Source organism: Carassius gibelio, chromosome B18 (genome assembly GCF_023724105.1).
Source record: "Carassius gibelio isolate Cgi1373 ecotype wild population from Czech Republic chromosome B18, carGib1.2-hapl.c, whole genome shotgun sequence".
Lineage (NCBI taxonomy): Eukaryota > Metazoa > Chordata > Actinopteri > Cypriniformes > Cyprinidae > Carassius > Carassius gibelio.
In genome coordinates this window covers 21,968,693-21,993,965 of record NC_068413.1, presented here as the reverse complement: position 1 = coordinate 21,993,965, position 25,273 = coordinate 21,968,693, and the positions used below count along the sequence as shown (strand labels likewise).

At 36.5% G+C, this 25,273-nt stretch overlaps 1 protein-coding gene across 2 annotated transcripts in view; it reads right to left on the bottom strand.

Moving 5' to 3' along the window:
* LOC127977144 (contactin-5) overlaps positions 1-25,273 on the bottom strand; it is a 288,917-nt gene that overhangs the window by 125,839 nt on the left and 137,805 nt on the right. For both annotated transcript variants that reach the window (XM_052581846.1, XM_052581848.1), the window contains exon 3: positions 12,213-12,416. In XM_052581846.1, the coding sequence (XP_052437806.1) occupies positions 12,213-12,416 (204 nt within the window). The remainder of the gene's footprint in view (positions 1-12,212; positions 12,417-25,273) is intronic.

The following is a 25,273-nucleotide window of genomic DNA, read 5'->3' as shown; positions in this document are numbered from 1 at the left end:
CTGGAAGTTCCAACTTATGAGTTCGGAAATCTTATTAACTCAATATAAAATTGCAGCCGTATAATCATAACAACTTGCTGGGCAACTTCATATTTCTTTCTCTCTTTTTTCCCCGACAAAGACAGAGGGCTTTTTTTAGTGCTTGTACAACAACATGAAGAATGGAAAAAAGTGAGTAATTAGGGGTGTAACTGATGCTTTAATCTGTGTATTTTATCATTGTTGTGCTGGGAAAAATGATGGGAAAGTAATCTTTTCGCACAAGCCAGCTGCCTCATGGAGAAGCCAAATGAGTTATGTATTCGGCAAACATTGTATTCCTAAATTAAACAAACAGAAAATGCACACAAACTAAACTGTGCCATCAACAATGACGATTACAGCATCAGATCAATTTGGTTCCACCACAACTTTTTAATTCACATATCCCCAACTATGAAAATGTGGACTCAAAGAAAATCCTTGCCTCCTTCTGGAAATTATACCATAATGTCATTTTCGACTACTTACCCTTGTAGGGAAATGAATTTGGATGTGTGTTCCAAATACAGGCTTTGCAATGCAGTCAGACACAAAATGGTGTTTTTACAATTCAAAGCAGTTTAAACTCATTCTACCAGTCCAGTTGGATATACACGGCAGACGGTCTACATTAGGAATCCTGTTAACTGTCTCATATATTCAGCCCCCAGGGTGAACTCAATAACATATCTCAGTAGAATAACTGAGAGTCCTTCCAATTAGAAACACTCAGGAGATCTGCTCCTTCTGTGTTTAGTGAGTTTATGCTGAACAATGGGACCAACCCTAAATCTCAGATTGTTTCACAAACATTTTCAGACATGTACCATGCTAATGCCACTTTGAAAATTATTATTATTATTATTATTATTATTATTATTTGGATATATACTATGCTAAAAATACATTTTCTGGACATGGATCTTAGTAATACTATAGTCTCAGCTTTCAAAATCTGTTAATTTTATTATTAAATTCAACAACTAAACACTACTGTTTTGGCAATAACTATGTATAGGATCCACATTTGACCATTTATTTTTTTAAAGGTTCCGTTCTTTGTTATCCCATGTTTCAAACTTTAGTTAGTGTGTAATGTTGTTGTTAGAGTATAAATAATATCTGTAAAATGCTAAAGCTCAAAATTCAATGCCAAGGGAGATATTTTATTTAACAGAATTCACCTACATCGAACGACCAGTTTGGACTACATCCCTCTAGTTCCTGCAGTAATGACGTCACTAGAACCATTTTTTGACTAACCTACATGAATTCACAAAAAGCGGGCGTGGCCTTGTTGCGCTTCCACGGAGAAGAAGGAAGAGTTGCGTTTGTAGATTGTGTTTGTCGCCATGTCGTCGAAACGCTGTTATTTTCATCTAAGAGTCCGATCATCTTTGTTTGGGCTTCCCAGAGACGCTGTACTTAGAGATCAATGGTTACAATTTATGTTTAACTCGGTTCTCGAAAATGATAATCCACATGTAAAACTATGTGCAGCACATTTTGCTGAGGACAACTTCCTCAATCTCAATCAGTTTAATGCCGGATTCGCACAAAGATTATTCCTGAAAGATGTAGCAGTTCCCTCTTTATCTGGAGAAGGCGTTGTTTATGGACCACAACCGGTACGTGTATTTTATTATTTAAGTTAGTGGGTTTAACAGTTTCTGTAAATTATTACACAAAGGACAATGCTGTTTAGCTTTGTTAACTAGATAGTAGGGCTGTACAAAAAATATAATGCGATTTTCATGCGCATCTCGTCAGTAAAGGCGTTCTGTGATTAGAAGTACATCTCCAGCACATGCGTTCTTTTACTGTCTATGGTTCAGATCACGATTGCCAGGTTTTGAAAACAAATCCTGCCCACTTGCTTCTAAAAACTACTCCAAAACTAGCCCAATCTCGCTTTCAGGAGGGCAGCGTGCGCTAAGCTGCTGTCAAATCACAACACAGGAACCGCTGGCCCAATCAGAACTTGTTACGTGTTTCTGAAGGAGGGACTTCATAGAACAAGGAAGACATCAGCCCGTTTTTATGACATTGAAAACTGCGGTATACAGATGTGAATTGTGTGAAAAATACATTTTTTTTTGTTTGTTTTTTACACAGGAAACATGAATATGTTATATTGCACACTGTAAACACAGCCAAAGCTTAAAAAAAAAAAAAAAAAAAAAAAAAAAAAAACGTGACCTATAAGTAACATTATGATCCACTATGCATAAGAATATCATTAAGCATCTTGCTATGTATTAAAACGTTAATGGTTCTTCCATAAGTGTATGAAGGTATCAGAGTACTTTTTTCGTAAGGATAATGCTGTTGATGAAATCGTCAGGTCTTTATGAACGGCTCTCCGCCCTCTGTTCAGCATCCGCTATGCGATAGCTAAATCTGGCAAATATTTTTGTGCAGGAACAGAATTAGACAACAGAGGGAAAAAAGAGATGAAGGACCTGTGGGCGCAGAGTTCGCGTATAACTTAGTCATTTCCAGTGGTTTGGGAGTCAGATATCGAAGCTCTGGCTCTATTATTTATTCTCTGTGCTGCATGCATAATACATCCCAGTGAGTACAGGCTGCAACATTGTCACTGTCTCAAGCTGCTCTCTGCCCAGGTGTCAGCACACCAGTCTCAAATCTACAGTCTGTGTAGCCATACGCTTTAAAGAACCTGATGACTGGGGTCTCCACTACAACCTACATCACTGCCAAGACAAAAAGCACATTTCTTATACATCACAGTCTGTTGTAATATTTCCCAGAAAAAAATATATATAAAAAACATCCTGATAAGAAGAGAAAATATCAGATTCAAAGGGGATATCATGAAATTCAGTGTTACTAACACACAAAAGAGGCAAAACCCAAGAAAGTAACATGCAATGGAAGAATTTGTAAATAAAGCACTACACAAAAAGACTATGGGTGTTGTGCTTGTTTGTTTGCAATGACATTGCTATGTGGTTGCTAGGGTGTTCTGAAGTATTGCTAGGTGGTTAGTAACCGACCCAGATCAAAATAATTCATCCTCTTGTCTCTACACTCTTAAACACCAAAAAAAAAAAAAAAAATGTAAAGAATGTAAAAATGCTACATTTAAAATCTTAACATTTATTTAGGATTAAAAAAATACACTCCACATTATTTTTCTGTTTTGTAAGTTAAAAAGTAATACCCAACATGTGACTTTAAACAAAAGAATATGATTTCACATCTACCTTCAATCAATCTCCAACACTGTGAAAGAAGAGATCCTCATTTCATTCAACTAAGAGCAAATTTTAATTTGATCAATTTGGTTGTGAGCTGATTTTCAGTGCATCTGTACTAACAACAGAGGAGAATCTTTTTGTAAAGCAGCCCTCAATTCACTCTAACACTCTGTCCTCCGGCTGCCTCTCGGCTGACTGTGGGCCTTTGAGATTAAAGAGCTCTCCCCTGCACAAACACTCCCACTCAGCCCATATGCTCCCTGGCTCGTTTCCGTCTCCTCAACACCTCTTCTCAACAATCATCCTCTGTCTCTGTGAATTATTTACAGATCTGTGTAGCTTAGACAAGCTTTGTGTAATTGGGCATCATTCTTAGAGAGAAGAACACAAATGTCTCTGACAATAAAAAAAAAAAAAAAGCCTTTTTTATATATACAGTGTGACATTATTATTATTATTATTATTATTATTATTATTATTTATTTATTTTCTTCAAAACTAGGAATTAGGAATCCTAGAATTTATCTACAGCAAAAAAAAAAAAAAGGACAGCAGTTATAAAATTAGCCGACTGGCTAACACTGTCCCTTTTACAGACATGTTGATTAATGTGTGTTGCCCTTGATAAATAAATAGATACATAATCGATAGTTAACATACACATTTTGGGATTTGATGTGGTTAAATACACCCTTGTCAGTAATATTTGCTTTTCTGCTTACAGATACCTCACTGCTGCATTACCTTCTCATAATCTGTGTTCATATATACTGCATATTGCCCTTTCTCTGAGGATACAAAACTTCACCCAGCACAATGAATGCAGTTTCTCTGTGTGCATGCCAGGCCTCAGGCACAATGCATTCTTACTGCTGCACAATTTCTGATTGCAGTTTTTACTTCACTATTCCATGATTTTTAGATCAATGCATAGCACCAACTATCTGGAAAACTTCAACTTTTATACCTTTTCCTTAAATCAATAAAACATTAGAGCTTAGTGACTTTCGGGCCAATTGCAATGACCTCTTTAGTGTTTAAAAGCTCTGAACGGCTTGTTAAAAGGTATGTCAAAAACCAAACATATATTGGACTTTTGCAGTTTGCCTATCAGCCAAATAAGGGAGTGGACAATGCAATTTTAACATTGTTGAACATTGTATACTAGCATCTTGAAGATTCTAAAAACCATGTGAAAATCTTATTTGTTGATTTTTTCATCGGCTTTTAATACTATATTGCCAACTGTGTTGGTCAAAAGATTGGGATGGGGGGCTGATTATGTGGTTACTAATGCCAGATCACCACAAGGCTGTGTCCTCTCACCCCTGCTGTTTATATTATACACAAATAACTGTATAAGTGCCCACTCAGGTAAATTTCTTATCAAATTTGCAGATGATACTGCACTAGTTAGTCTTCTAAAGGGTCGGCGAGGACAGTCACGGACCTGTTTTAGATGAATTTATTTCTTGGTATGACATTTCATACCTTAAGTTAAATATTTAAAAAACAAAGGAGATGTGTATTGATTTTAGGAAGGAGTCTTCACTGAGTGTAACCAATATCAAAGGGGAGTCAATCCAGAGTGTTGATGAGTATAAATACCATGGGGTTTTCTTTGATCATAAACTGAGGTGGGATAAATGGACTGAGATAGTGAACAAAAAAGGACAGCAAAGACTCTACTTACTTAGGAAGACTATCATTTAATTAAGCGTCTCAATCCTTAGAGTTTTTTATAACTCTGTTATTGAAAGTGTTTTTACATTTTGTATCACTTGTTGGTTTGGAAATGCCACAATGAAACAAAATAGTTTGACTAGGAAAGTTTTGAGTACAGCGAGCTAAATAATTGGTATCCCTCTGAGAGGTCTTGAGCAAATTTACCAAAACAGATGCCTTAGTAAAGCAACAAAAATCAGTAGGCATCCCCTGTTTGTTAACTTTGAGAAATTACCTTCGGGGCAAAGATTCAGAATGCCAGCGATTTTTAAAAAAGGGGGATAAACTCCTTCCTGCCACAGGCAGTTAAACTGTTGAAAAATGTTTATATTGTAGGTGCTTACTGAGCAGGTCTCAGGGTTGATTGTGTGTATCTTATTCTTAGTTTTATTTAATTTTATTCTCTATTATGTATGTTATGTTATTATGTGTATTGTCGGTGCTGTACAAGTGCATGTGAAATGCAAGAAACAAAATTTCTCTAAGGGGATAATAAAGTAAATCAATCAATTACATAAAAAGTGTGTTATTATGATGGCAAACCACAGTATAAACACATTTCATAACTGCTTCAGCAATCTGTCAATGTTTAATAATCACAGAACATTTTAAAGAAGACACTTGGTGATAAAATTACGATATTACAGTGGATCACTAACATACTACAAACTCTTTTGCCTGAACTATAAGACAGGGCCCCACCCACAAGCAGTGATGTCAAAGGATGAAAATACATCTTTTCTTCAGATCACAGAAAGCAGCAGATCTGGTCAAATCTACTTTGTCAGCGGCTCTGTCATGACAATGCAATTCAACATTCATGTCTGATCCAAGGATTCTTGCTGTTGCGAAACCATTTCAATACATTTATGCCTCATCTGTGTGTCTGTGTAAACATACTTCTGAATAAATACTGGCATATTTACAGCTCTGATGAGGTGTCTGTGCAGTGTAAAGCAACTCTACTTGAATTAACTAGATCTTTTATTAGCCAATGTCACGCATACCAGTGGTATCGAATAATTATTATGAAAATATAGCATTTACAGCTACTGCAGAATTAACAATATCAGCATTACAACCTCTCTAAAATCCCTTTTACCATTGTACAGTGATTAATATCATATAATTTATTTACAGCGCTTATAATTCATTTACAGGTATTACAATACAATTGTGGTACACTGATTTATACAATGATACCAAAATGCATTCATAGTCAAATTTGCTTCAAAAAATACCATGCTACCACCATGTCCAAAAACATGTTTGTTACTAACAAAACTCCACCATCTAACAGACATATAGGCCCTTAACCTAGTTTTGGTAGCTGAGACAGCATGATATTTCTCACCATTTAGAAATGATCAAGCGACTGGAAAAAGTGGCTGTTCTTCCTTGGGAAGAGAGGAAACAGTAATTTGTTCAGTCTCCGGTCTGCAGACTGGGTCTCCAGTGGGAAACAAACCACTCGCTGGAATTGTACATTAATCAAATATACAGCATAGCTAGAGGACAGGACTGGTGATCCCTCTCCTTAAATGTTTTGGAAAAACATGAAGTATTTTGTTGTTGGGCAAAAGTATCAAACACTTCCTACTGTACTTTTAGTCCTCAAAGTTAACAGATTTTTTTGACCCAAACAATAAAAAAAAAAAGAATGTGTATTTTGCTCTCTAAAATCCCCTGGTTCCAATTTGATTGCTACATTTCGGAATTAACTTCTTTAAAACAAACAGTAATGGAAGACTTCACACTTTTGTGTCTTGGAAGGTGCAAGCCAGTAGGATTCAGGAAACTGTTCCAGTTTAACTTTCTTATTCTTTCTTTTATGGTTTGTTGGCCGTGTGACACAGAGATGACCAACCATCAAAAGCATCCTTCTTTTAAATTAAACAAAAGCCTCAAATAACAAGGACCATTTCTTCAAGCGAGAAGAACCTCGCCTGAGGCGTCAGATTTCCTGCCTAGTGAATGCCTTTGAGAGTTTAATCAACCGTTCGTTCCCTCACTATTAAACAGGGAGTGCTCATGGCAGTACACAATTTCACAGATAGGCTGTGACATGTTTGAGTGCACATCATGGAGCCTTTGTATATGTCTAAAAGCTGAAAAGCAATTATAGTAGAGTGCCGCGGTTCACTCTTTCTATTGTTCAGCTCAGTTTAAGCAGGTACAGCCTGTTCAGGTATCATCTAAAACAAGGTCTCTCCACAGGCCCACGCTATATTTATAATGAGTGTACTGTGGTGTGGTATCTGAGAACTGGAACAAAACCAGATCTTGACAGTTTGTGTGGGGACAGTGACAGGGGCTTGGCAAAAAAGTGCTCTACTCTAAATACTACTAAATACTGGTGCCTGGCTGATGAGCAATGATGTACCAAAGGGCCTAACATTTAAAGCCAGATACAGTTAAAGAGAGTGACTTCATGCCTAAGTGTTATATTTAAAAGTATGTGGTTTTAACTTAACAAAAAAGGGGTCAAAAAGTTTTGGCTTCATTTTTTAGGTCATGTGCGGCACACTTGTTTTAGATATTTTCAAGGATATTACAGATCACATTTTCTAATAAAGAAGTACTTTAATCACATTATGAAAATGGCAGCAAATTTAAAAGCAGCTTTTTAAAGTCAGACAAACTATATAGTCACTACTGGGGAAGTCGTGGCCTAATGGTTCAAATGTCAGACTCCCAATTGAAGGGTTGTGAGTTCGAGTCTCGGGCAGGATGGAATTGTGGGTGGTGGTAGTGCATGAACAGCTCTATCTCCACCTTCAATACCATGACTTAGGTGCCCTTGAGCAAGGCATCGAACCCCCAACTGCTCCCTGGGCGCCGCAGCATAAATGGCTGCCCACTGCTCCGGGTGTGTGCTCACAGTGTGTGTGTGTTCACTGCTCTGTGTGTGTGCATTTCGGATGGTTTAAAAGCAGAGCACAAATTCTGAGTATGGGTCACCATACTTGGCTGAATGTCACTTTAACTTCACTTTCACTTTCACTTTTCACTTTCACTACAAAGATGAGCTTCTAAGCAAAAAGCAAGTGGTTCCATAAGATTCAATAGCTGCTTCAGTTTAGTATTTGGTTTAGTATTTGGTTAAATACTAAGTTAAACTTTTACTACAGTTAAACTTTACTTATATTTACTACAGTTATAACAACTGTTTGGTAATGTAAATAAAAACTGTTAACACTTCCGACTCCGCTAACGTTAGCTATATTTGAATTTTTGAACAAGATAGCAAAGCTGCACGCATAGGATTGTGGGTGATTTGAGAGCGCGAAGAGCGTGAAGGATACACATATGCATCCTTTTCCTGTGTATGGGATATTCTTCGAAAGAAGGACTCAGTCACTTTAACTTCACTTTCACTTTCACTTTTCACCTTCACTACAAAGATGAGCTTCTAAGCAAAAAGCAAGTGGTTCCATAAGATTCAATAGCTGCTTCAGTTTAGTATTTGGGATGTTCACTTGAGAATTGCTTTGACTGATTCAGTAAAAGTAGTTCACTAACTACCAACCATTCAATAAGGTAGTCGTGTTCTCTTGAAAGTATTTTACAACCCAGCGGGAGGTCAACAAGGAAGTGGCTGTAATTCATTGACTGGCCGGTAGAGGCTGGCTGCAAAAGGAAGTCAATTCCATAGACTCCCCATGTTAAAATACCCATCTTCACACCAGAAGACAACATTTACAGCCTGGTCCAAAAAATTTTTTTTCCCTTCATGAAAACTGAAAACATATTTTACTTAAAATGTTTTTATAAGTCATCCGTTTAAATTATATTATGCCTTAAAGTTCTGCATAATTAAGGGCATGGCCACTAGTGTGACAGGTGGAATTCGCTGCTGTCACCACCTTCGAGCTAGGTGTACATGAGACGTTTCTCAATGTCAAGGATACTTCCTTGGCAGGATTGGTCCTTCCAAGTCACTTCCTTCAGAGGCTAGGCGAGACTCTTCTTTAGCATTCGGAGAACACGTAAATGGAACAGGCTAGCAAGTGCACGTAATTGCGTCACTACGTCAGTGAAAAGGTCCGTTTGAATAACTCTGTGATTGGTATCGTTAAATTACTTTGGACAACTTAACTAGTTATTTATAAAAGAAATGTCGATGACGCAACCAAGCTAACAATTGTTAAATGACAGGTCCGGTTCAGTTAACCCTTTGTATTTGTATAATTTAAAATTTCAATATGGTAGTAATTTGTACTGGCATTTAATTGTTAAACTTTACTTATATTTACTACAGTTATAACAACTGTTTGGTAACGTAAATAAAAACTGTTAACACTTCCGACTCTGCTAACGTTAGCTATATTTGGATTTTTGAACAAGATAGCAAAGCTGCACGCATAGGATTGTGGGTGATTTGAGAGCGCGAAGAGCGTGAAGGATACACATATGCATCCTTTTCCTGTGTATGGGATATTCTTCGAAAGAAGGACTCAGTCCTTGGTTGAAATTCCAAGGATCCTCGACATTGGAACAGTCCTTCGACGGATGTCGATGACGTAGCATCCTCGAAATACTGGCTTCCGATGATCCTTCGTTGACATTGAGAAACAACTATGGTTTCAGCAAACTGCTCCTGCCTTTTTGCCCTTTTTTGATTATCCGGGAGTGACACATGGTGACGCATTGTCAAGATGGCGATGGCCGGCTCCGCCCACTTTGAGCTTAAAAATGTTTTTTTTACAGTCTAAGATTACAACCAGTTCATTCAGCAAGAGAACGGTTAACTCAAGAACCACTTGACTGATTCAGCGAGTGAGTTATTAATTAAAAAGGCTTTTAGTGATTCAAACGCTCAAGCTCAAACTGCTTTCCCCAATTCAGTGAGTGATTTTTTTTTTTTACTCAGAAAGTGCATTTACCGATACTGTAAGGATGAGAGTTTGACAGTCAAGAATTGTTTCCATTGATTTAGTCAGTGAATGAGTTGTCAACCAATCCAGTGAGTCCATTTTGACAGAACCCAACTCCTCATTTCTTATTCAGTCATTCAACCCAACTTGCAAAACCACTTAATCACAGTTTATCATTATCACAAGCCATTTATGCATTTACAACTGCATTTACTGTTATTTTCAGCTGTCTGCAGTCACAAACTACTTACTACACACACGCGCACACACACACACACATTTGTTTTTGTGAAAAGTGGGGACATCCCATTGGCGTAATGGTTTTTATACTGTACAAACTGTATATTCTATGGCTTTACACCATCCCTACACCAAACCCTAACCCTCACAGGAAACTTTGTGCATTTTTACTTTCTCAAAAAAAAAAAAAAAAAAAACTCATTCTGTATGATTTATAAGTATTTTGAAAAAAGGGGACATGGGTTATGTCCTCATAAGTCACACTCTTCTTGTAATACCTGTGTCATACCCATGTCATTATTCAGAGTTGTGTCCTTATACAGTATGTCACAAAAACAAGAGCACACACACACACACACACAAACAAATCCAGGAATATACAGTACTCTACAGTAGGCTGTTATTTATCATGCACTCCATATGTGAGAAAGAACAGTGTGCTACAGTAGATGTAGGAAGGGAATAATTACTTCTGCCCACACACTTTTAAGACTTTTATATGCTTCCGTAATATTCATGTGAGGCCACTATTGTTTCAGCTGTGAGATCACACTGAGCTGTTTATTAACAACTGCAAATTTACGCAGTGAACAAAAGTTGTGAGTTTTAAATAGTGCCAGCTGAGAATTACTGTAGCGTATGTGAAGAGAATGTTGTATCTATCTGTCTGCGATGCGGTGCAGCTTGTCGGAGGCAGCTTGCAGTCTCGGTATGGGGCGAAGTTGAGTGTTTTATGATTTAGCAGCTTGATAATGTCACAGAAATCAGTCATCTCATAGGCGCTCTGTGATCTGTCGGCCTCACTGGGAGAACAGCAGCCCTGCATACCCCCCATGAGCTCTTCTGCATTACAATTCCATGACAACCTAAAGAGTGTGGGTTACACACAGAGGACACATCTCACTGACAATTACTCTGTCCTCACGGTGTGGCGTAGGAAGCGGCACACACTTCAATGACATGACGGCTCTGTTCTTGCTCTCCGACATCTCCTTGATGACCTCTAAACCGATGGAGTGTGGTGATCTGGAGAAGTTGGCGCTACTGACTGCATCATCTCGAATTAGACAGTTCCTGTGACCCCATTCTGACCCAATCAGACTAATTCATCTGTTCCCACTGAACCACGAACACATTGTTAAACACTTCCTGATAACCAAGTACTATGTAATCTTGATAACCTCTTCAATTTTTGGGTGACTTTGGTGAATGTATTGGCTAAAAGCAAATCTATTAAATCAAATATTAATAAAAATAAAACTAAATCTAAATAAATACATACATAAATTCAAACAGGCTTTTTAAGTCTACCCAAAGTTCATCCAAAGAGTGAAACTGTAAATGTCCTTCAAATAACCTAAACAGTCAACAGTTGCAGAATAATTTCCTTGACATAAGTAATTATATCTGTAAAGGTCTCTTTTATAATACAGGCTTCTCGTTCTCTTGTGAAATACATATTTCTCCCAGTGACAACCACATCCATCAGATGTCAGGTTGACGGAAAGCTGGGAATTTGGGAAGTGCAGCGATGTTTCAATGATCCCTGTTCAATTTCCTTTTGGCCAGGGTCCCCGTCAACTCTAACTGAATAGAGATATGATTCATTGGTGAGATGTTTAGGTCTCTTTCAATGTTACACAAGACTCCAACACACAGTCCTTGCTTGTTAGGCCCCAGAATCTCAAATCAGGTCCTAAATGCTGGTTAGTGCTGGTCTGGGGCAGTTCTAGCTTGTGGACCATCAAAACCCAACTGGAAAAGCTGTTGGACCAAGGTAATCTTTGAAAGTGTTGACCTTGCAGAGTTCAAAACACTGTTTATTCTGTTGACTAGCATCTTTGCAACAAGATAAGAAAGATGACTGTTGAGAGTGAGCAAACAGAGCTAGTTATGGTCTTATGATTAAGCCGTGGTCCAAAGCACAGAACAAAAAAGGAATATTTATGCAACCCATTATTTGATCCACTCACTATATAAGGTCAAGCTTCTAAAGTTAGTTAGAAGTAAAATGAGAACTCATTCGCTCCAGTATGACGAGAACACAGATCTGTGAGAGTGAGTTTGTAAGTGCTCAGCACGCGTCTGTGAATTGGCATGGGATTGTGTGATTCAGCCTCATTCTCACCTTCACTCCTGTAGTCCTCCTGTGAGCTTAGGGCCGAGTATCTGTGTCTGGAAAACGGAGGCCAGTCCTGGCTAGACGATTCCACTCCATGGTTGCTCCTTAACCTCATCCTGGAGTTGAGTGAGGAGGATGAGGAACTGTCTGCCTTCATCCGCAACACTGCAGCATATGATACAGGTCTCCCGGCAACGGCTCTAGCAAAATCTGAAAATAAAACAGAGGGAGCTGTTACATCTAACAATTCAGACTCATAATGCCAGGCTCTAAGATATACTTGCATGGATTGCTATTGCTCATGTTTAGGGTTAAGGATTTGAACAAACCCCTAAACATATGGTACATGCTAAACTTCAGCACTTCACTGATTTCAGCAATGTTTTTTGTTAAAGAATCACTTGTGATGTAAAGCTAAAGCTCATGATTAAGCTCATGATTTGTTCACACTATACGGTCTGATCGTCAAGCTGTGACTTGACTGCTGAAATTATAAGTGTGAAATAAACATGTGGAAACCGTGGAACTGTGGAGCCTCCATCACTCCCATCCACACCACATGTCATGTCACTATGGTTTAATTTCTGCTTTTGTTTAGGCTAAAAGAGAGAGAGAGAGAGAGAGAGAGAGAGAGAGAGAGACAACTGAGTTCAGAGCAATCACTTGAAACATCTCAGAACATCTTACCTAATCATTTCTTCTGAAAATGTAAATATATAATTACTGCAGTAACAAACTTTAGAAAATTGATTTTGTTTTATTGCTTTTCCAAGTGATCTTTTTAATGAATCCTTGCGGTATTTATTTATTTATTTATTTATTATTATTTGGTTACACTTTATTTTCAAGTGTCCTTGTTACAGTGTAAATATACATTTAAGTACTGTGTAATACTAATTAGCTACATGCACTTACTACATGGGTATAATTAGGGTCTGGCTTAGGGTTACTTGCATGTAATTATGCATTGCAATTACAAATCTAATTTATTGTTATTATAATAGTAAGTACATGAATTGTGTAACATGGATGCTTTTAATAAATATCCCTGAACTTCTGTAGTGTTTAACATGTTTATTTTTATATATAAAGTAATTACCAATTTTACTAATTAATTTATTCACTGGAACATCTGATCTGCCAGATAGGGTTAATTTATGCAAGTCTTTATTTTTTTCCTATCTGAAAGACAAATGTGCAAATGTGAAAGGAAAAGAAAGGCTGACAGTTTGACACCTTTTTCTTATGTTGTTGCTTTTTTCTCATTACGGGAAAATTAGGGTTGCAAAAAGGTGTATGTGTCATGAACATTGCCATGTTCTATTGCAAATGCCACTCACACAGAGTGAAATTTAATTCCCTATTATATCACGTCAATCAATGCTGTGGATTTACAATTGCTACAAATGATTCTAAATGGCCCATTTGTGTTAAAACAGTGCCAAAAGAGGAAGGACTTATTGAATATCTTAATTAAAGAGCCATTATACACCTGCTGAAATCTCCTCATTCTGCTTTTTGCCAATTAGAACTTTAGCAAAGTGACTAAGCGCCAACGCACCAAGCCATCTGACTAAACTCACAGATGCAACGTTCAGTAATGAGGACAGCCCCACAAATGACAACTTAAATGCTTAATTCTTCGCATGGCACATAATCGTTTATAGACTGTCTTGCTCGGAGAGAGGGGAAGTAACCTCTAGAAATTAAAGCCTCCCAAATCACGGATCTGTGTTTGTGGGGAGAAGCACTTGAGGAAAAAAAGTGAGCTGACATTTATGAGGTCCTAATTAAAGACAGACCTTTTAATACTTGCAAAATATGACCTTTGCTGTCCTGAACCTTTAGAATATAGCTTCAAAACTGGAGACTGAGAGCTACACTGAGGGCTCCTTTTCTCACATAGAGAGAGGAAAAAAAACTGTCTCAAATGTGCATGCATCCCTAGGCAGAAAAAAAGGAAGAAGAAAAAAAAAAACCCACAAAGAAATGTTACTCCCAGCTTTCAGATGCTTAAAGAAGAGAGGCAACTGATCCAAAAATGGCAGACAGGTGTCTAGACAGTTGCCTACACAGAAATCAACAGAAAAAAATGCATCCACATAGAAATAAATATAGGCAGTTACCAAATTTGATGGATAGAAAGATGAATAGATGGATGGCTGGCTGAATGCTTGATAGACAGGCAAGCGGTGAGAATTGTGTGAAAGAGATGGGCAGGAGAGGGAGGAGTAGAGAAATCGAGACAGACAGATCCAGGGCTTTACATCCATGTGAAAGAGGTTACCATGGGCTCGTTATTATATTGGGAGCTTTAAATCATAGCATATGAAATGTACTTGTTTAAACATTGACGGGTTACCTTTAAAAACGTCAACAGATGCATGCAGGATTATGTACGACATGTCTTACTGAGGTGATTTGTTGTGGACTTTGAACTTTGTAAGTCCTGTTGATTTCATGGAATTAAGCTTCGAAACCGAACACATTTTCAATTAGTTCAGTTATTGTGTGTTTTGATCTGCTTTAGCTACAGTGTGTGCACTAATATTCCACATACTCTATACCCTTTTGACCTTAATTATGTACCCGAAGTAACCCCTGAGATTTTAAGTAATTATTTCAATTATTTAATGGCACATTTGCATTTTTCACTTTAAAAACATTTACTTTTTATCAGTTTTAATAGTATTTTAGTAGTATTTACATAGTTATTGTTATTATTATACTAAACAAATTAGAAAAAATCATATTACTCTAATTTACAATGTTATTACTTACATTGTTAGTATTACATTGTTATTACTTTCTATATATATATATAGTATATATATAACGTATATATATATATATATATATATATATATATATATATATATATATATATATATATAAAGCCTCACAGGTCTTCCTAAATGTTCAGCTGTGTTCTGTTGCATTAATTCTTCAGATATTAAAAACAGGGAATGTGTCTTATCAGTTATATCGATTGCTTCTGCATTCTAAGTCTTGCATTCTATAATGACACGCACAAACCAGGATGAAGACGAGGAAGCCGACTCTCAGAGAAAAGCAAGCAATTTGGATGCTAAAACAAAAGATGAAGTAAGTTAGAACTACAGGAAAAACAAAGAGCATGGAAAAATTAAGAGTTTGGAAACTACCGGCGACATCAGCAACCAACAACGACCTGATCAGCTGTGCAAGTTGTGAAACGAATCCTAAAATACATGTCTGTAAAATCACCAACAACCTCCAGAAAGCTGGGGTGATGCTCTGTCAATCTACAGTCCGCAGGAGAATCTGACACAGAATTACAGAAGCTACACAGCAAGATGCAAACCTCTGATCAGCACCAAAAATAGAAAGGCAAGATTCATCACAAATGTGAACCAGTAGCGCTTTGGAACTGAGTTGATGGACCGATGAGACAAAGATTAACCTTTATCTAAGTGATTCAAAAGCACAAGTGTAGAGATAAAAAGGAACTTCTAATTATCCTAAGCATATAACCTCATCTGTAAAGCTTGGTGGATGTGGTGTCATGGCATGGGCATCCATGGCTGTCTCTAGAACAGGACCTCTTCTTTTAATGATGAGTTAATGTATGATGGCAGTAGCAGAATGAATTTGGAAGGGAGCTAAATCCTCTTGGCTACCAGTATTCAAGAAGATGCCACCAAACTCATTAGAAAGCACTTCATATTGGATAAGGACAATGACCCAAAACACCCTGCGAGTTCAGTCAAAAACTTTATCAGGGCAAAGAAATGTAAAGTCTTAGATTGCTGATTAAATCTGATTGAACATTAAGGTCTCCAGCTGAAAATGAGACTAAAGACAGAAACTCCCCAAAACAAGCAACAGTTGGAATTGGCTACATTAAAGGCTGAGGGAAAGCGTGTCAAAGCATAAGACCGAGAGTCTGGTGATGTCTATGGGTTGCAGACTCACTGCTCTGATTGCATGCAAGCGATCTGCAACTAAATATTAGCTTTTAATCTTTTGTATCTGCTTTAAATTCAACTGTTCCAATACTTATGCTCACATCAAATAGTGGGATGAACTCTAAAGGTCCTGTCCTTTTTATTTGGTAAAACATGTGTGGCAAGACCTAATAATAAAATGTGACATTATGTAGTTTTGTCGCATATTCATCTTTTAATCATCTTTGCAAATGTCTTGACTCCACAGCAGAGAAAGCAATTTTGTCTTTACTGTTCCAAAACTTATGGAGATCACTGTAATTTGTTAATGGTATTAACTTGCATGCATACCAACAGGGGCGTCGCTAGGCCCTTTTTAGGGGGGCTTCAGCCCCCCTAAACTTATGCCCAGCCCCCCTAAAAAATTATTTGATTAATTAATTAGTGATCGCTTCAGTCCCCTTTAAAAACTCATTTGAAACGGTGGCAAGCTGCATCAAGTTCCGGCTCCTCCCCTGATCTGAGTCTGCATGGATTCAGCGCGTTTTTCAATCCACAGTGGCGCCGAGCAGAGCGAACATCAGAGAGTACAAGGTGTGTGTGTGTGTGCGTGCGTGTGTGTGTGTGCGTGTGTGTGTTCTCGCATCCAATACCAGTACGTCTTCGCTGCGTTCACCTTCAGCCTTTATCACAGTGTGACAGTTGTTTTTTCTTCCAACAAAAATGAAGCGATTAACACCCATGAAAACATACTTTAGAAAACGATCATGATTTATTTTAATTTACTTTTTAAAATTGAAAACATATTATTGTGTATTTCGGCATTACATTATGCAGCCATGCAAAATAAATTATTAATGACACACATCATTGTCTGAAAGTACTAAATGGCACAGAGAGAGAAACATCATGTGGAGATATTTTGTTTTCTATTATTAAATATAATTTTGTATTAAGTAATAATGAATCATTAGTGTATCATGATACATATATTAGAGTAAGAGTAAAGGGATCTGTGATTTTTTTTTTTTTTTTTTAAGTAATTGAGTTATAGAAGTGGCAAATTGATAATTGTGTTATTTTTAATAAATTGAAATAAATATAGAACAGATTAAACATATTGCCAATAGACAATTACATTAATACATGTTTTGTCTATATTCTTAATGAATATTAGCTGGTTAGTTAAATGATTTGAAATGAAATACATTTTCAGGGGCTGACTTGATGTATAACCAACCGTATTGTTGATTATAAAGGCTAAAAAGCTAAACATTTATAATAATAATAATAATAATAATAATAAAAAAATATAATAATTTATATTTCATTGTAGATGGATATACAACATTTTTTTGTTGTGCGGGAGTAGGTCTGCAAATGAGCAACAGTCAGGTGAGAATAGAACAGACAGCCTCACACACACACACACACAATACCACTGTGTTCCCAAGATTCATTGCAGTCATTGAACCCTTATGTTGTTTTAATATTCTGCCGATTTCCACGTACATTTCATAAGAAAAAGCAGTGGTATCATCAAAGGATAAACATGAATGTCCTAATACTGAATCAGTTAGTCTTTATTGTAAAAAAAATAAATAAATCTACATTCCCAATTCAAAATTTTCCAGTGACTGGTCACATCTAAAAAACTGTATTAGTTTTTTTTACAGTGTTATATATGGCTCAGTCAGTACTCCTACTCCCATATATGAAATACAGGGAATACAATGGAATAGTGGATTGCAATAAGGTTAGTAGTATACAACCCTACCCTAATAGTCAAATAATATTTTTTAATCATACCCTTATTGGGGGCTGAGCCCCCCTAAAATCAAAATCTTAGAATCGCCCCTGCATACCAACCCACGAACCCCATGCAATTCCCTCACAAAACACCAGGGGTAGAAAATCTGAGTATTAGAAGGATTTCGGAAGAATCACGTGAAAGGAGTAATGATGCTAAAAATTCAGCTTTGAAAGACAGCTTTGATTGTTCCTAATAAAGTGTTTAACTGCACTCGCTAGTGAATCTCTAATTATTTTGTGGGAAAATTAAATATATTTTATATAAACTACAAACATAAAAAATATTTTATTTTGTCCTCACATACTTTCTTGTAAATCTTCCCTCTCATTCACACACCTTACGTAAAGCTCATTATGCAGCTCATTATGCGCGCCTTTGTCTTCTCAGGTGTAAATTATAATAATATTCATGGTCAATCACGCCTACTCACATACTGTATGTCTTTTTGAAACAAAAAGTGTCTTAGAACATTTTAAGAAATCTTTTGTTTTCTGTGAGTGAGTAAACAAGATGATTTTCACATCATTTTGAAGCAAAAATTTGACAGTTTTGTGAAAAAATTTTCTGTATGTGTTTTATGACCATATTTCAGTGACTTCCAAACTGTCGTTTTTCACTAACCACGCACAAATGTTGTTTTCTCAAAAACATAATCATGTACATATGCTATTTACATATTAGCCCAGTTTGTACTGAATACAGTATTTTCAGATTTAGCCATGTATATGTTTATAAGTAACTGAATAAATCACAAAAGTCAGGGCATGTCAAAACTTCTCCAGGCCCCCAAAACACACTTAGACCCCAGAGGGTTAATAATACAATACATTTTGCAGTTGCATTACAAATGTTATGTTTCACAACTTGAACACTTTAAAGGGACAGTTTACCTAAAAAGGGAAATTTGCTGTTATTTTACTGACCCTCGGGTCATCCCAGATGTCAGTTTTTTTTTTCTTCAATAGAACAATAAAGACAATTTTTTATCTGAAATAGAGATCAATGACAATTCATACACTGCACATCTGTGGCTGCCGGTTTTTTATTGTTTAATTTGGTCTTGTCTGTACATGTTTATTTGACTCTCAAAAGCTGGAAGCCTGAGATGTGCAGTTTATGAATTGCCAAAGACAATGGTTTCACCTAAAAATCTCTTTTACTGTTCAGTTGAACAAAAAAAGTTAACTCCATCTTAGATGGCCTCAGGGTTAGGCAATTAACAGCAAATTAAAACTTTTGGGTGAACTATCCCTTAAAGACTGCATGTTTAGTCCGTATGAGAAATGCAGACTGTTATTAAATAAAGGCTATTATGTGTTGTATTGTGTTTAGTGATTGATAGACATAAATATAACAACTATTTTCACAGCAATTTCTTATGATGCTCAAATAATAAATTAAATATGTAATACATGGAGTAAATGGTTATATTTTAAATGACATAATTTGCTGTAGTTTTCTAAATGTTTGACCGATTTAAATATTGTAGTTATATATATATATATATATATATATATATATATATATATATATATATATATATATATATATATATATATATATATAGTTATTATATATATATATATATAGTCTATATGTTTTTTTTTAAGATTAAATAAATGTCTTTTTTTATTTTTTTATTTATTTATATTCATGACATGATCCCTTTAAAATGAATAGATAGCATTAAAGAAAAGATCATTTTAAGAAACACACAGAGTAGGAGTTCAGAGGAAAGAAAGTGACTTGGTTAAAGGTTAAGATTTTGAAATAGAGAGTCCATCTACTGAACCATGACCGACTGAAACTTTTTTTTGTCATTGGAAACTGCCCTTCACCCCTCCAAGGAAAATAAAATAGCACAACAAACTAAGCAGAAAGGTCTCGCTGGAGCAGAAAAGCCAGCTGATTGAAGAAACAATTATCGAAACTTACTCCAGATACACTTCTTTCCATTTATTTCAAAGCCACTATCATTTATTTAAGATTTGCCAGCTCAGTTTCACCTCAATTTAAATCCTTTACTAAATAATGCTGTGTCAATTGTCATACAACCTTCTGGTGTTATTAAAGTAATTGATATTTACTTTAGTTATTGGCACTATACTTTTATTCTGGTAACACTTTAGAATAGGGAACACTTATTCAATATTAACTACGACTTTTCCCTCAATAAATTCCTAACAGTTAATAGTTAATGATTAATAGTTTAAGGTAGTTGTTAAGTTTAGGTATTGGGTAGGATTTGGGATGTAGAATAAGGTCACGTGTAATAAGGCATTAATATATGCTAAAAATTACCACAATTAAATGGTTAATATTCTAGTAATATGCATGCTAATAGACAACTAGTTAAGAGACCCTAAAAGTGTTACCATTATTCTTTACTGTCACAAGAATTATGTCAATTATTCATTCATAAAATGCAGAATTTGGCAATACTTTATTATAGGAATACATTCTCACTACTATGCACAGTAGTTGCTTATTAGCATGACATACAGTGGACGTGATGTGACATACAGCCAAGTATGACACATACTCAGAATTCGTGCTCTGCATTTAACCCATCAAAAGTGCACACACACACCGTGAACACACACCCGGAGCAGTGGGTCATGATATTGCCGGCCCGAGACTCGAACCCACAACCCTAGGGTTGAACCTTAAAATAAAGTGTGATCCAGAATTAAAGTCAGTCCAAAAAGCTGTTGTGAACAGGACAATTGAAGAGTCACATCTGTAAGTAAATACATTTTGTATTTCATATGTCCCATGCTGGTAAAATAAGTTGAAATCAGCGACTTTTAAAAAAAACGCGTTAAAGTTTTCAGAAGGTTCCATGTTTCCCCAGTTCTTTTCTTAATAAGATTCATAATTTCTTGTTCGTTACTAAAAATAAGACACAAAATGCAAATAAACCCTAGATTAATCAGGAGCAACCAGTGATTTCATCTTTTCAGATCTATATTAAGACCTACTGTAATGCATACAGTATATCAAATATAATGTTACACATTAGATTTCCCCCAACCATTCACTAAACGTTCAAGTAAGACATGACTGATTATGTTAGTGTGAATCTTATATATGCACTTTGCAAATGTCAGAGCAATCCTTTTGTTTTCATCAGCAAAATCAGTTTTCACTGCACAATAATTTTCGCAACAGTAGACCTACAACTTGTGGTGAGAAGCAGCAGACGCTTTCCAGAAGTGAGCAGAGAAAAACGTACTCCCCAGGAAATTTACAAATAAAGATCATTTTGGACATTTAATTACTATCAAGAGCATTGATATCACTAGAAGAGGGCTTAATGAAGTCATTTTTGTGAAAGCCTAAAATTCGAATCAAAACAGATTTGCCTGTACCTCAAAATGAGACTGTGCACATCATGACTCATTTTGCCAGAACCAGACAAATATGTGACCCTGGACTACAAAACCACACTTAAAGGTGTAGTGGGGAACTTTTGTAAAAAAAATATTTTTTACATATTTATTAAACCTGTCATTATGTCCTGACAGTAGAATATGAGACAGATAATCTGTGAAAAAAATCAAGCTCCTCTGGCTCCTCCCAGTGGTCCTATTTCCATTTGCAGTTACAGACCGCTCCCGGTAAGGCCTGGTTCACACGGGACGATTTTAAAATTGTCGGCCGATTTTCCAAATATGAGAGACCCCACACACAGCGATAAAAAATCACGGATCTAACAGTTTTGGTCGTTCCGTGTGTGGTGTGCAGCCACACGGCAAAATCAACACATCACACACGAACCGATTTGACTCTCGAGCATTCCCAGGTCAGACTGGAAATCTCGCAAAATCCCTCGAGATCAAACGTGACTTTAGAGTAAACAATCATGGCGGACGAAGAGGATGCAGTGGTCATAGTTTGTGCTTTGTTTTTAACGGAAAAAAACATAAGAAAAACAAGAAAAGGCGATGGTCAAAGAGGTGGAGACAACGCGAGCATGGACTATACTTGCTATATCATAATATTGAGATAAGTTGTTGTTTTATCTCATAGAAATGTTGTTACGTACGACACAGATTAATAACCGTTGAAATAAACGTTCATATATTCGTTTGTACTCTGGTGGACTGCAGTTGTGGATGTAGTTATGCCCATCGACTTTATTTGTATTTGTTATATTATATACGCCGGCTGTTTTGATTTTGTTTCCCGGTACTATCACTGCCTCGTCACCTCGCTTTCTGATTGGCTACACCCACAGTCCACAGGCTGCGTGATTGTTTGTCCTCGGGGGACACCACAAACGAGAAGAAATTGGGCCAAATAAATCCAACATGTTGGATATCCCCGATTTGAGATCGGAGCGGTCCCGACATTCTTCCGAGCAGAGAAGAGCAGTCTTAACACACCACACACGGCAGGAATATTTGATCAGATTATTTTACGATAATCGGAGCATCCTAAAATTGTCGGAAGGGGTGAATCGGGGCTAAAATCGGTCTAATTATCCTGCCGTGTGAACCAGCCTTAAGAAATCAACCAATCAGAGCTGCGGTCTGTAACTTTGTTTGTGTTCAAAATGTAGAAAAATGTATATAATAAGCGAGTACACCATGAATCCATTTTCCAAACCGTGTTTTTAGCTTGTCCTGAATCACTAGGGTACATCTATAATAAGTGTTTATATTCGGACTATTTTAGATTGCTTCAGGGGCACCGCGGCGGAGTAACCCAGTACCTTTGTGATTCTTCATAGACATAAACAGAGAGAAGTAGTTCCGGCTACGATGTTCTTCCGCAAGACGCATGCAGTTCTGTTTATTAACCGCTAGAGCGTCAAAAGTTCCCTACCGCAGCTTTAAGTGTCTTTTCTTGTCGTGATTCACCTGAAATCTGTATAAATAAGCTTTCCATCTATATATGGTTTGTTAGGATAGGACAATATTTGGCCGAGATACAACTATTTTAATATATGGAATCTGAGAGTGCAAAAAAATCTAAATATTGCGAAACTCGCCTTTAAAGTTGTCCAAATTACATTCTTAACAATGTATATTACAAATCAAAAGTTAAGTTTTTATATATTGATGGTAGGAAATGAGCAAAATATCTTCATGGAACATGTTTTTTGTTTTTAGCATGCAGTATCGAGAAAAAAACACTCCCCTCAAGACCCCTACAATTGTGCATTCAACTGACCACCGTCCAGCTTTCTTTGTAAACACACAAGCTGTGTGAAAGGCCTCTGCATGAGGATCCACAAAAAAATATGCGTTCAGTAAGGTGATGTTTCATGCTTAAAATGCTGGTTGAAAAACTTCTTGTTTACTGGTCAAGGGGTATGATTAATTATGCTTTTTTTAAGGACATTATTTTTTAATATACTTAATTATACAAATTAACAAACAGCAGATTTAATTCAAAACTCAACCCTGAGTTAACACTAGCAAAAGCTGCGGAAACACACTGGCTGACAAATCAATGCAAAAAGCTGCAAGGATGAAAACCAGTCAAGTTGTAAATGACATAAATGTGTTGACACAGACTGACGTTCATTGGCACAGGCATCAAAGAGACATACATCAAGTGTTCACCTGAGGAACAGGCGCCCTGGATTGAAAATGGTGTGACATTACATGATGTTATTTCAAGCAAACTTGGAAATAGTCATAAAATCATGGCACAAAGTCAGTTTCCCTACCAAATAGGGTCAGATGTCTTATGCATCCCATAAACCCTAACTAATTATGAAACTAAAAAGACCAAAAAAGAGAGAAAAATAATAATTATTTACCTGCATTTTATGTATATACCTGTATGTATGTGTGTGTGTGTGTGTGTGTGTGTGTGTGTGTGTGTGTATATATATATTTATATTAATAAAGTTGATAAAGTGTCTGCCCTCTGGTGAGTGTATGCTTATTCATTCATTCACTCTCTCACTCACTCACTCACTCACTCACTCATTCATTCACGTACTTGCTTATTTACTTACTGATTTGAAACTTTTACATTGTTAGCAGCTTTACTTAGGTTTACTTGATTATCAAGCTGTCATGTTTAAATGTGAGTATCAATGATCATGTACCAGGCTTTTGATGTACCAGGCTTTTGAGGAATATTTATTTGTATATCTCTCAATCACCATTGTGTTGCACTGGTTTCTATGTTTGACCCTGAAAATAAAAATACAGTGCTCATCATAAAACTAAGCATTTGAATTCTGTCTTACTAAGACACATTATGTGAATATTGTCTTACTAAGACATATTATTGGGAGATCCAGAGTGACAACTGATATTTATGTGCATTTTATTTACAGTGAATAGTCTTCTATACAGATTTAAAGATCTAATATATGTATTACAAGCTATCAGAATTTCATCTTCCTTTTTAGCCTATATCAGCAACTGTACTTTTGGGCCTTTCTCCTTCTTGAATATGAACTATATGTTTTTTTTCAATAACATATATGATGCCTGTTGCGTCACAAATGATACTTAACATGAGACACACATGCAAACTATTTGGGTTAGAGGTTTAAAAACAGAGTATTTCAGTAACACCAATACAGTGCTGCCTTACAAACTGTACAACATCTGGTGTTTTGAAGGGTGAAGGGTGTGGAGAATCTAGAATGACTGCCACTTCCTCAGACACCTCTTTTTGAACAACTACTGGTGAATTACATTTCACTTCCAAGGTGCCAAGGGTACATGACAGTCCTGATGATTGTTGACAGCTTTTCTAGATGGGTGGAAGCTGTTCCTGCTAACAGTACAACAGTCAGTCACTCAGCCAAAACTCTTCTTAAAGATTACATCTGACTGACAGTCATCTCTGACCCCACACTGCATTATCAGTGTTTACAGTAAACTTGACATTTTGACATTGTCAATGTGACATTATTTCAGACAACAAGTTGATAAATTGTATAAACACAAGCTCCTCCACCTAGAAAAAAATAATAATAATACAAAAATGTAGTATATATATTAGGGCCGGGACTTTAACGCGTTAATTGAGATTAATTAATTACACAAAAAATAACGCGTTAACTAAGATTAATTAATTACAGAAAAAAAAATTCCCGCATTTTTAATAACGTATTTTTGCACCGCGGAACGTTTCTCACTGGATGAGTTTCGGCGGACCGATTATACTGGAGCACCAACTAGCGTTCGCACATCACCGCAGCACATGATCGAACCTCAAGTATCACCTCATCGTAAAACATATAGCAGCTAGCGTGGACTTTACACTTTATGTTGAACTATGTATTATTTTGTTGGTGCAACTTGCAGTTTATGTTGAACTCTTTATTGTTTTGGCCAAGGTTGTTGAGAGTT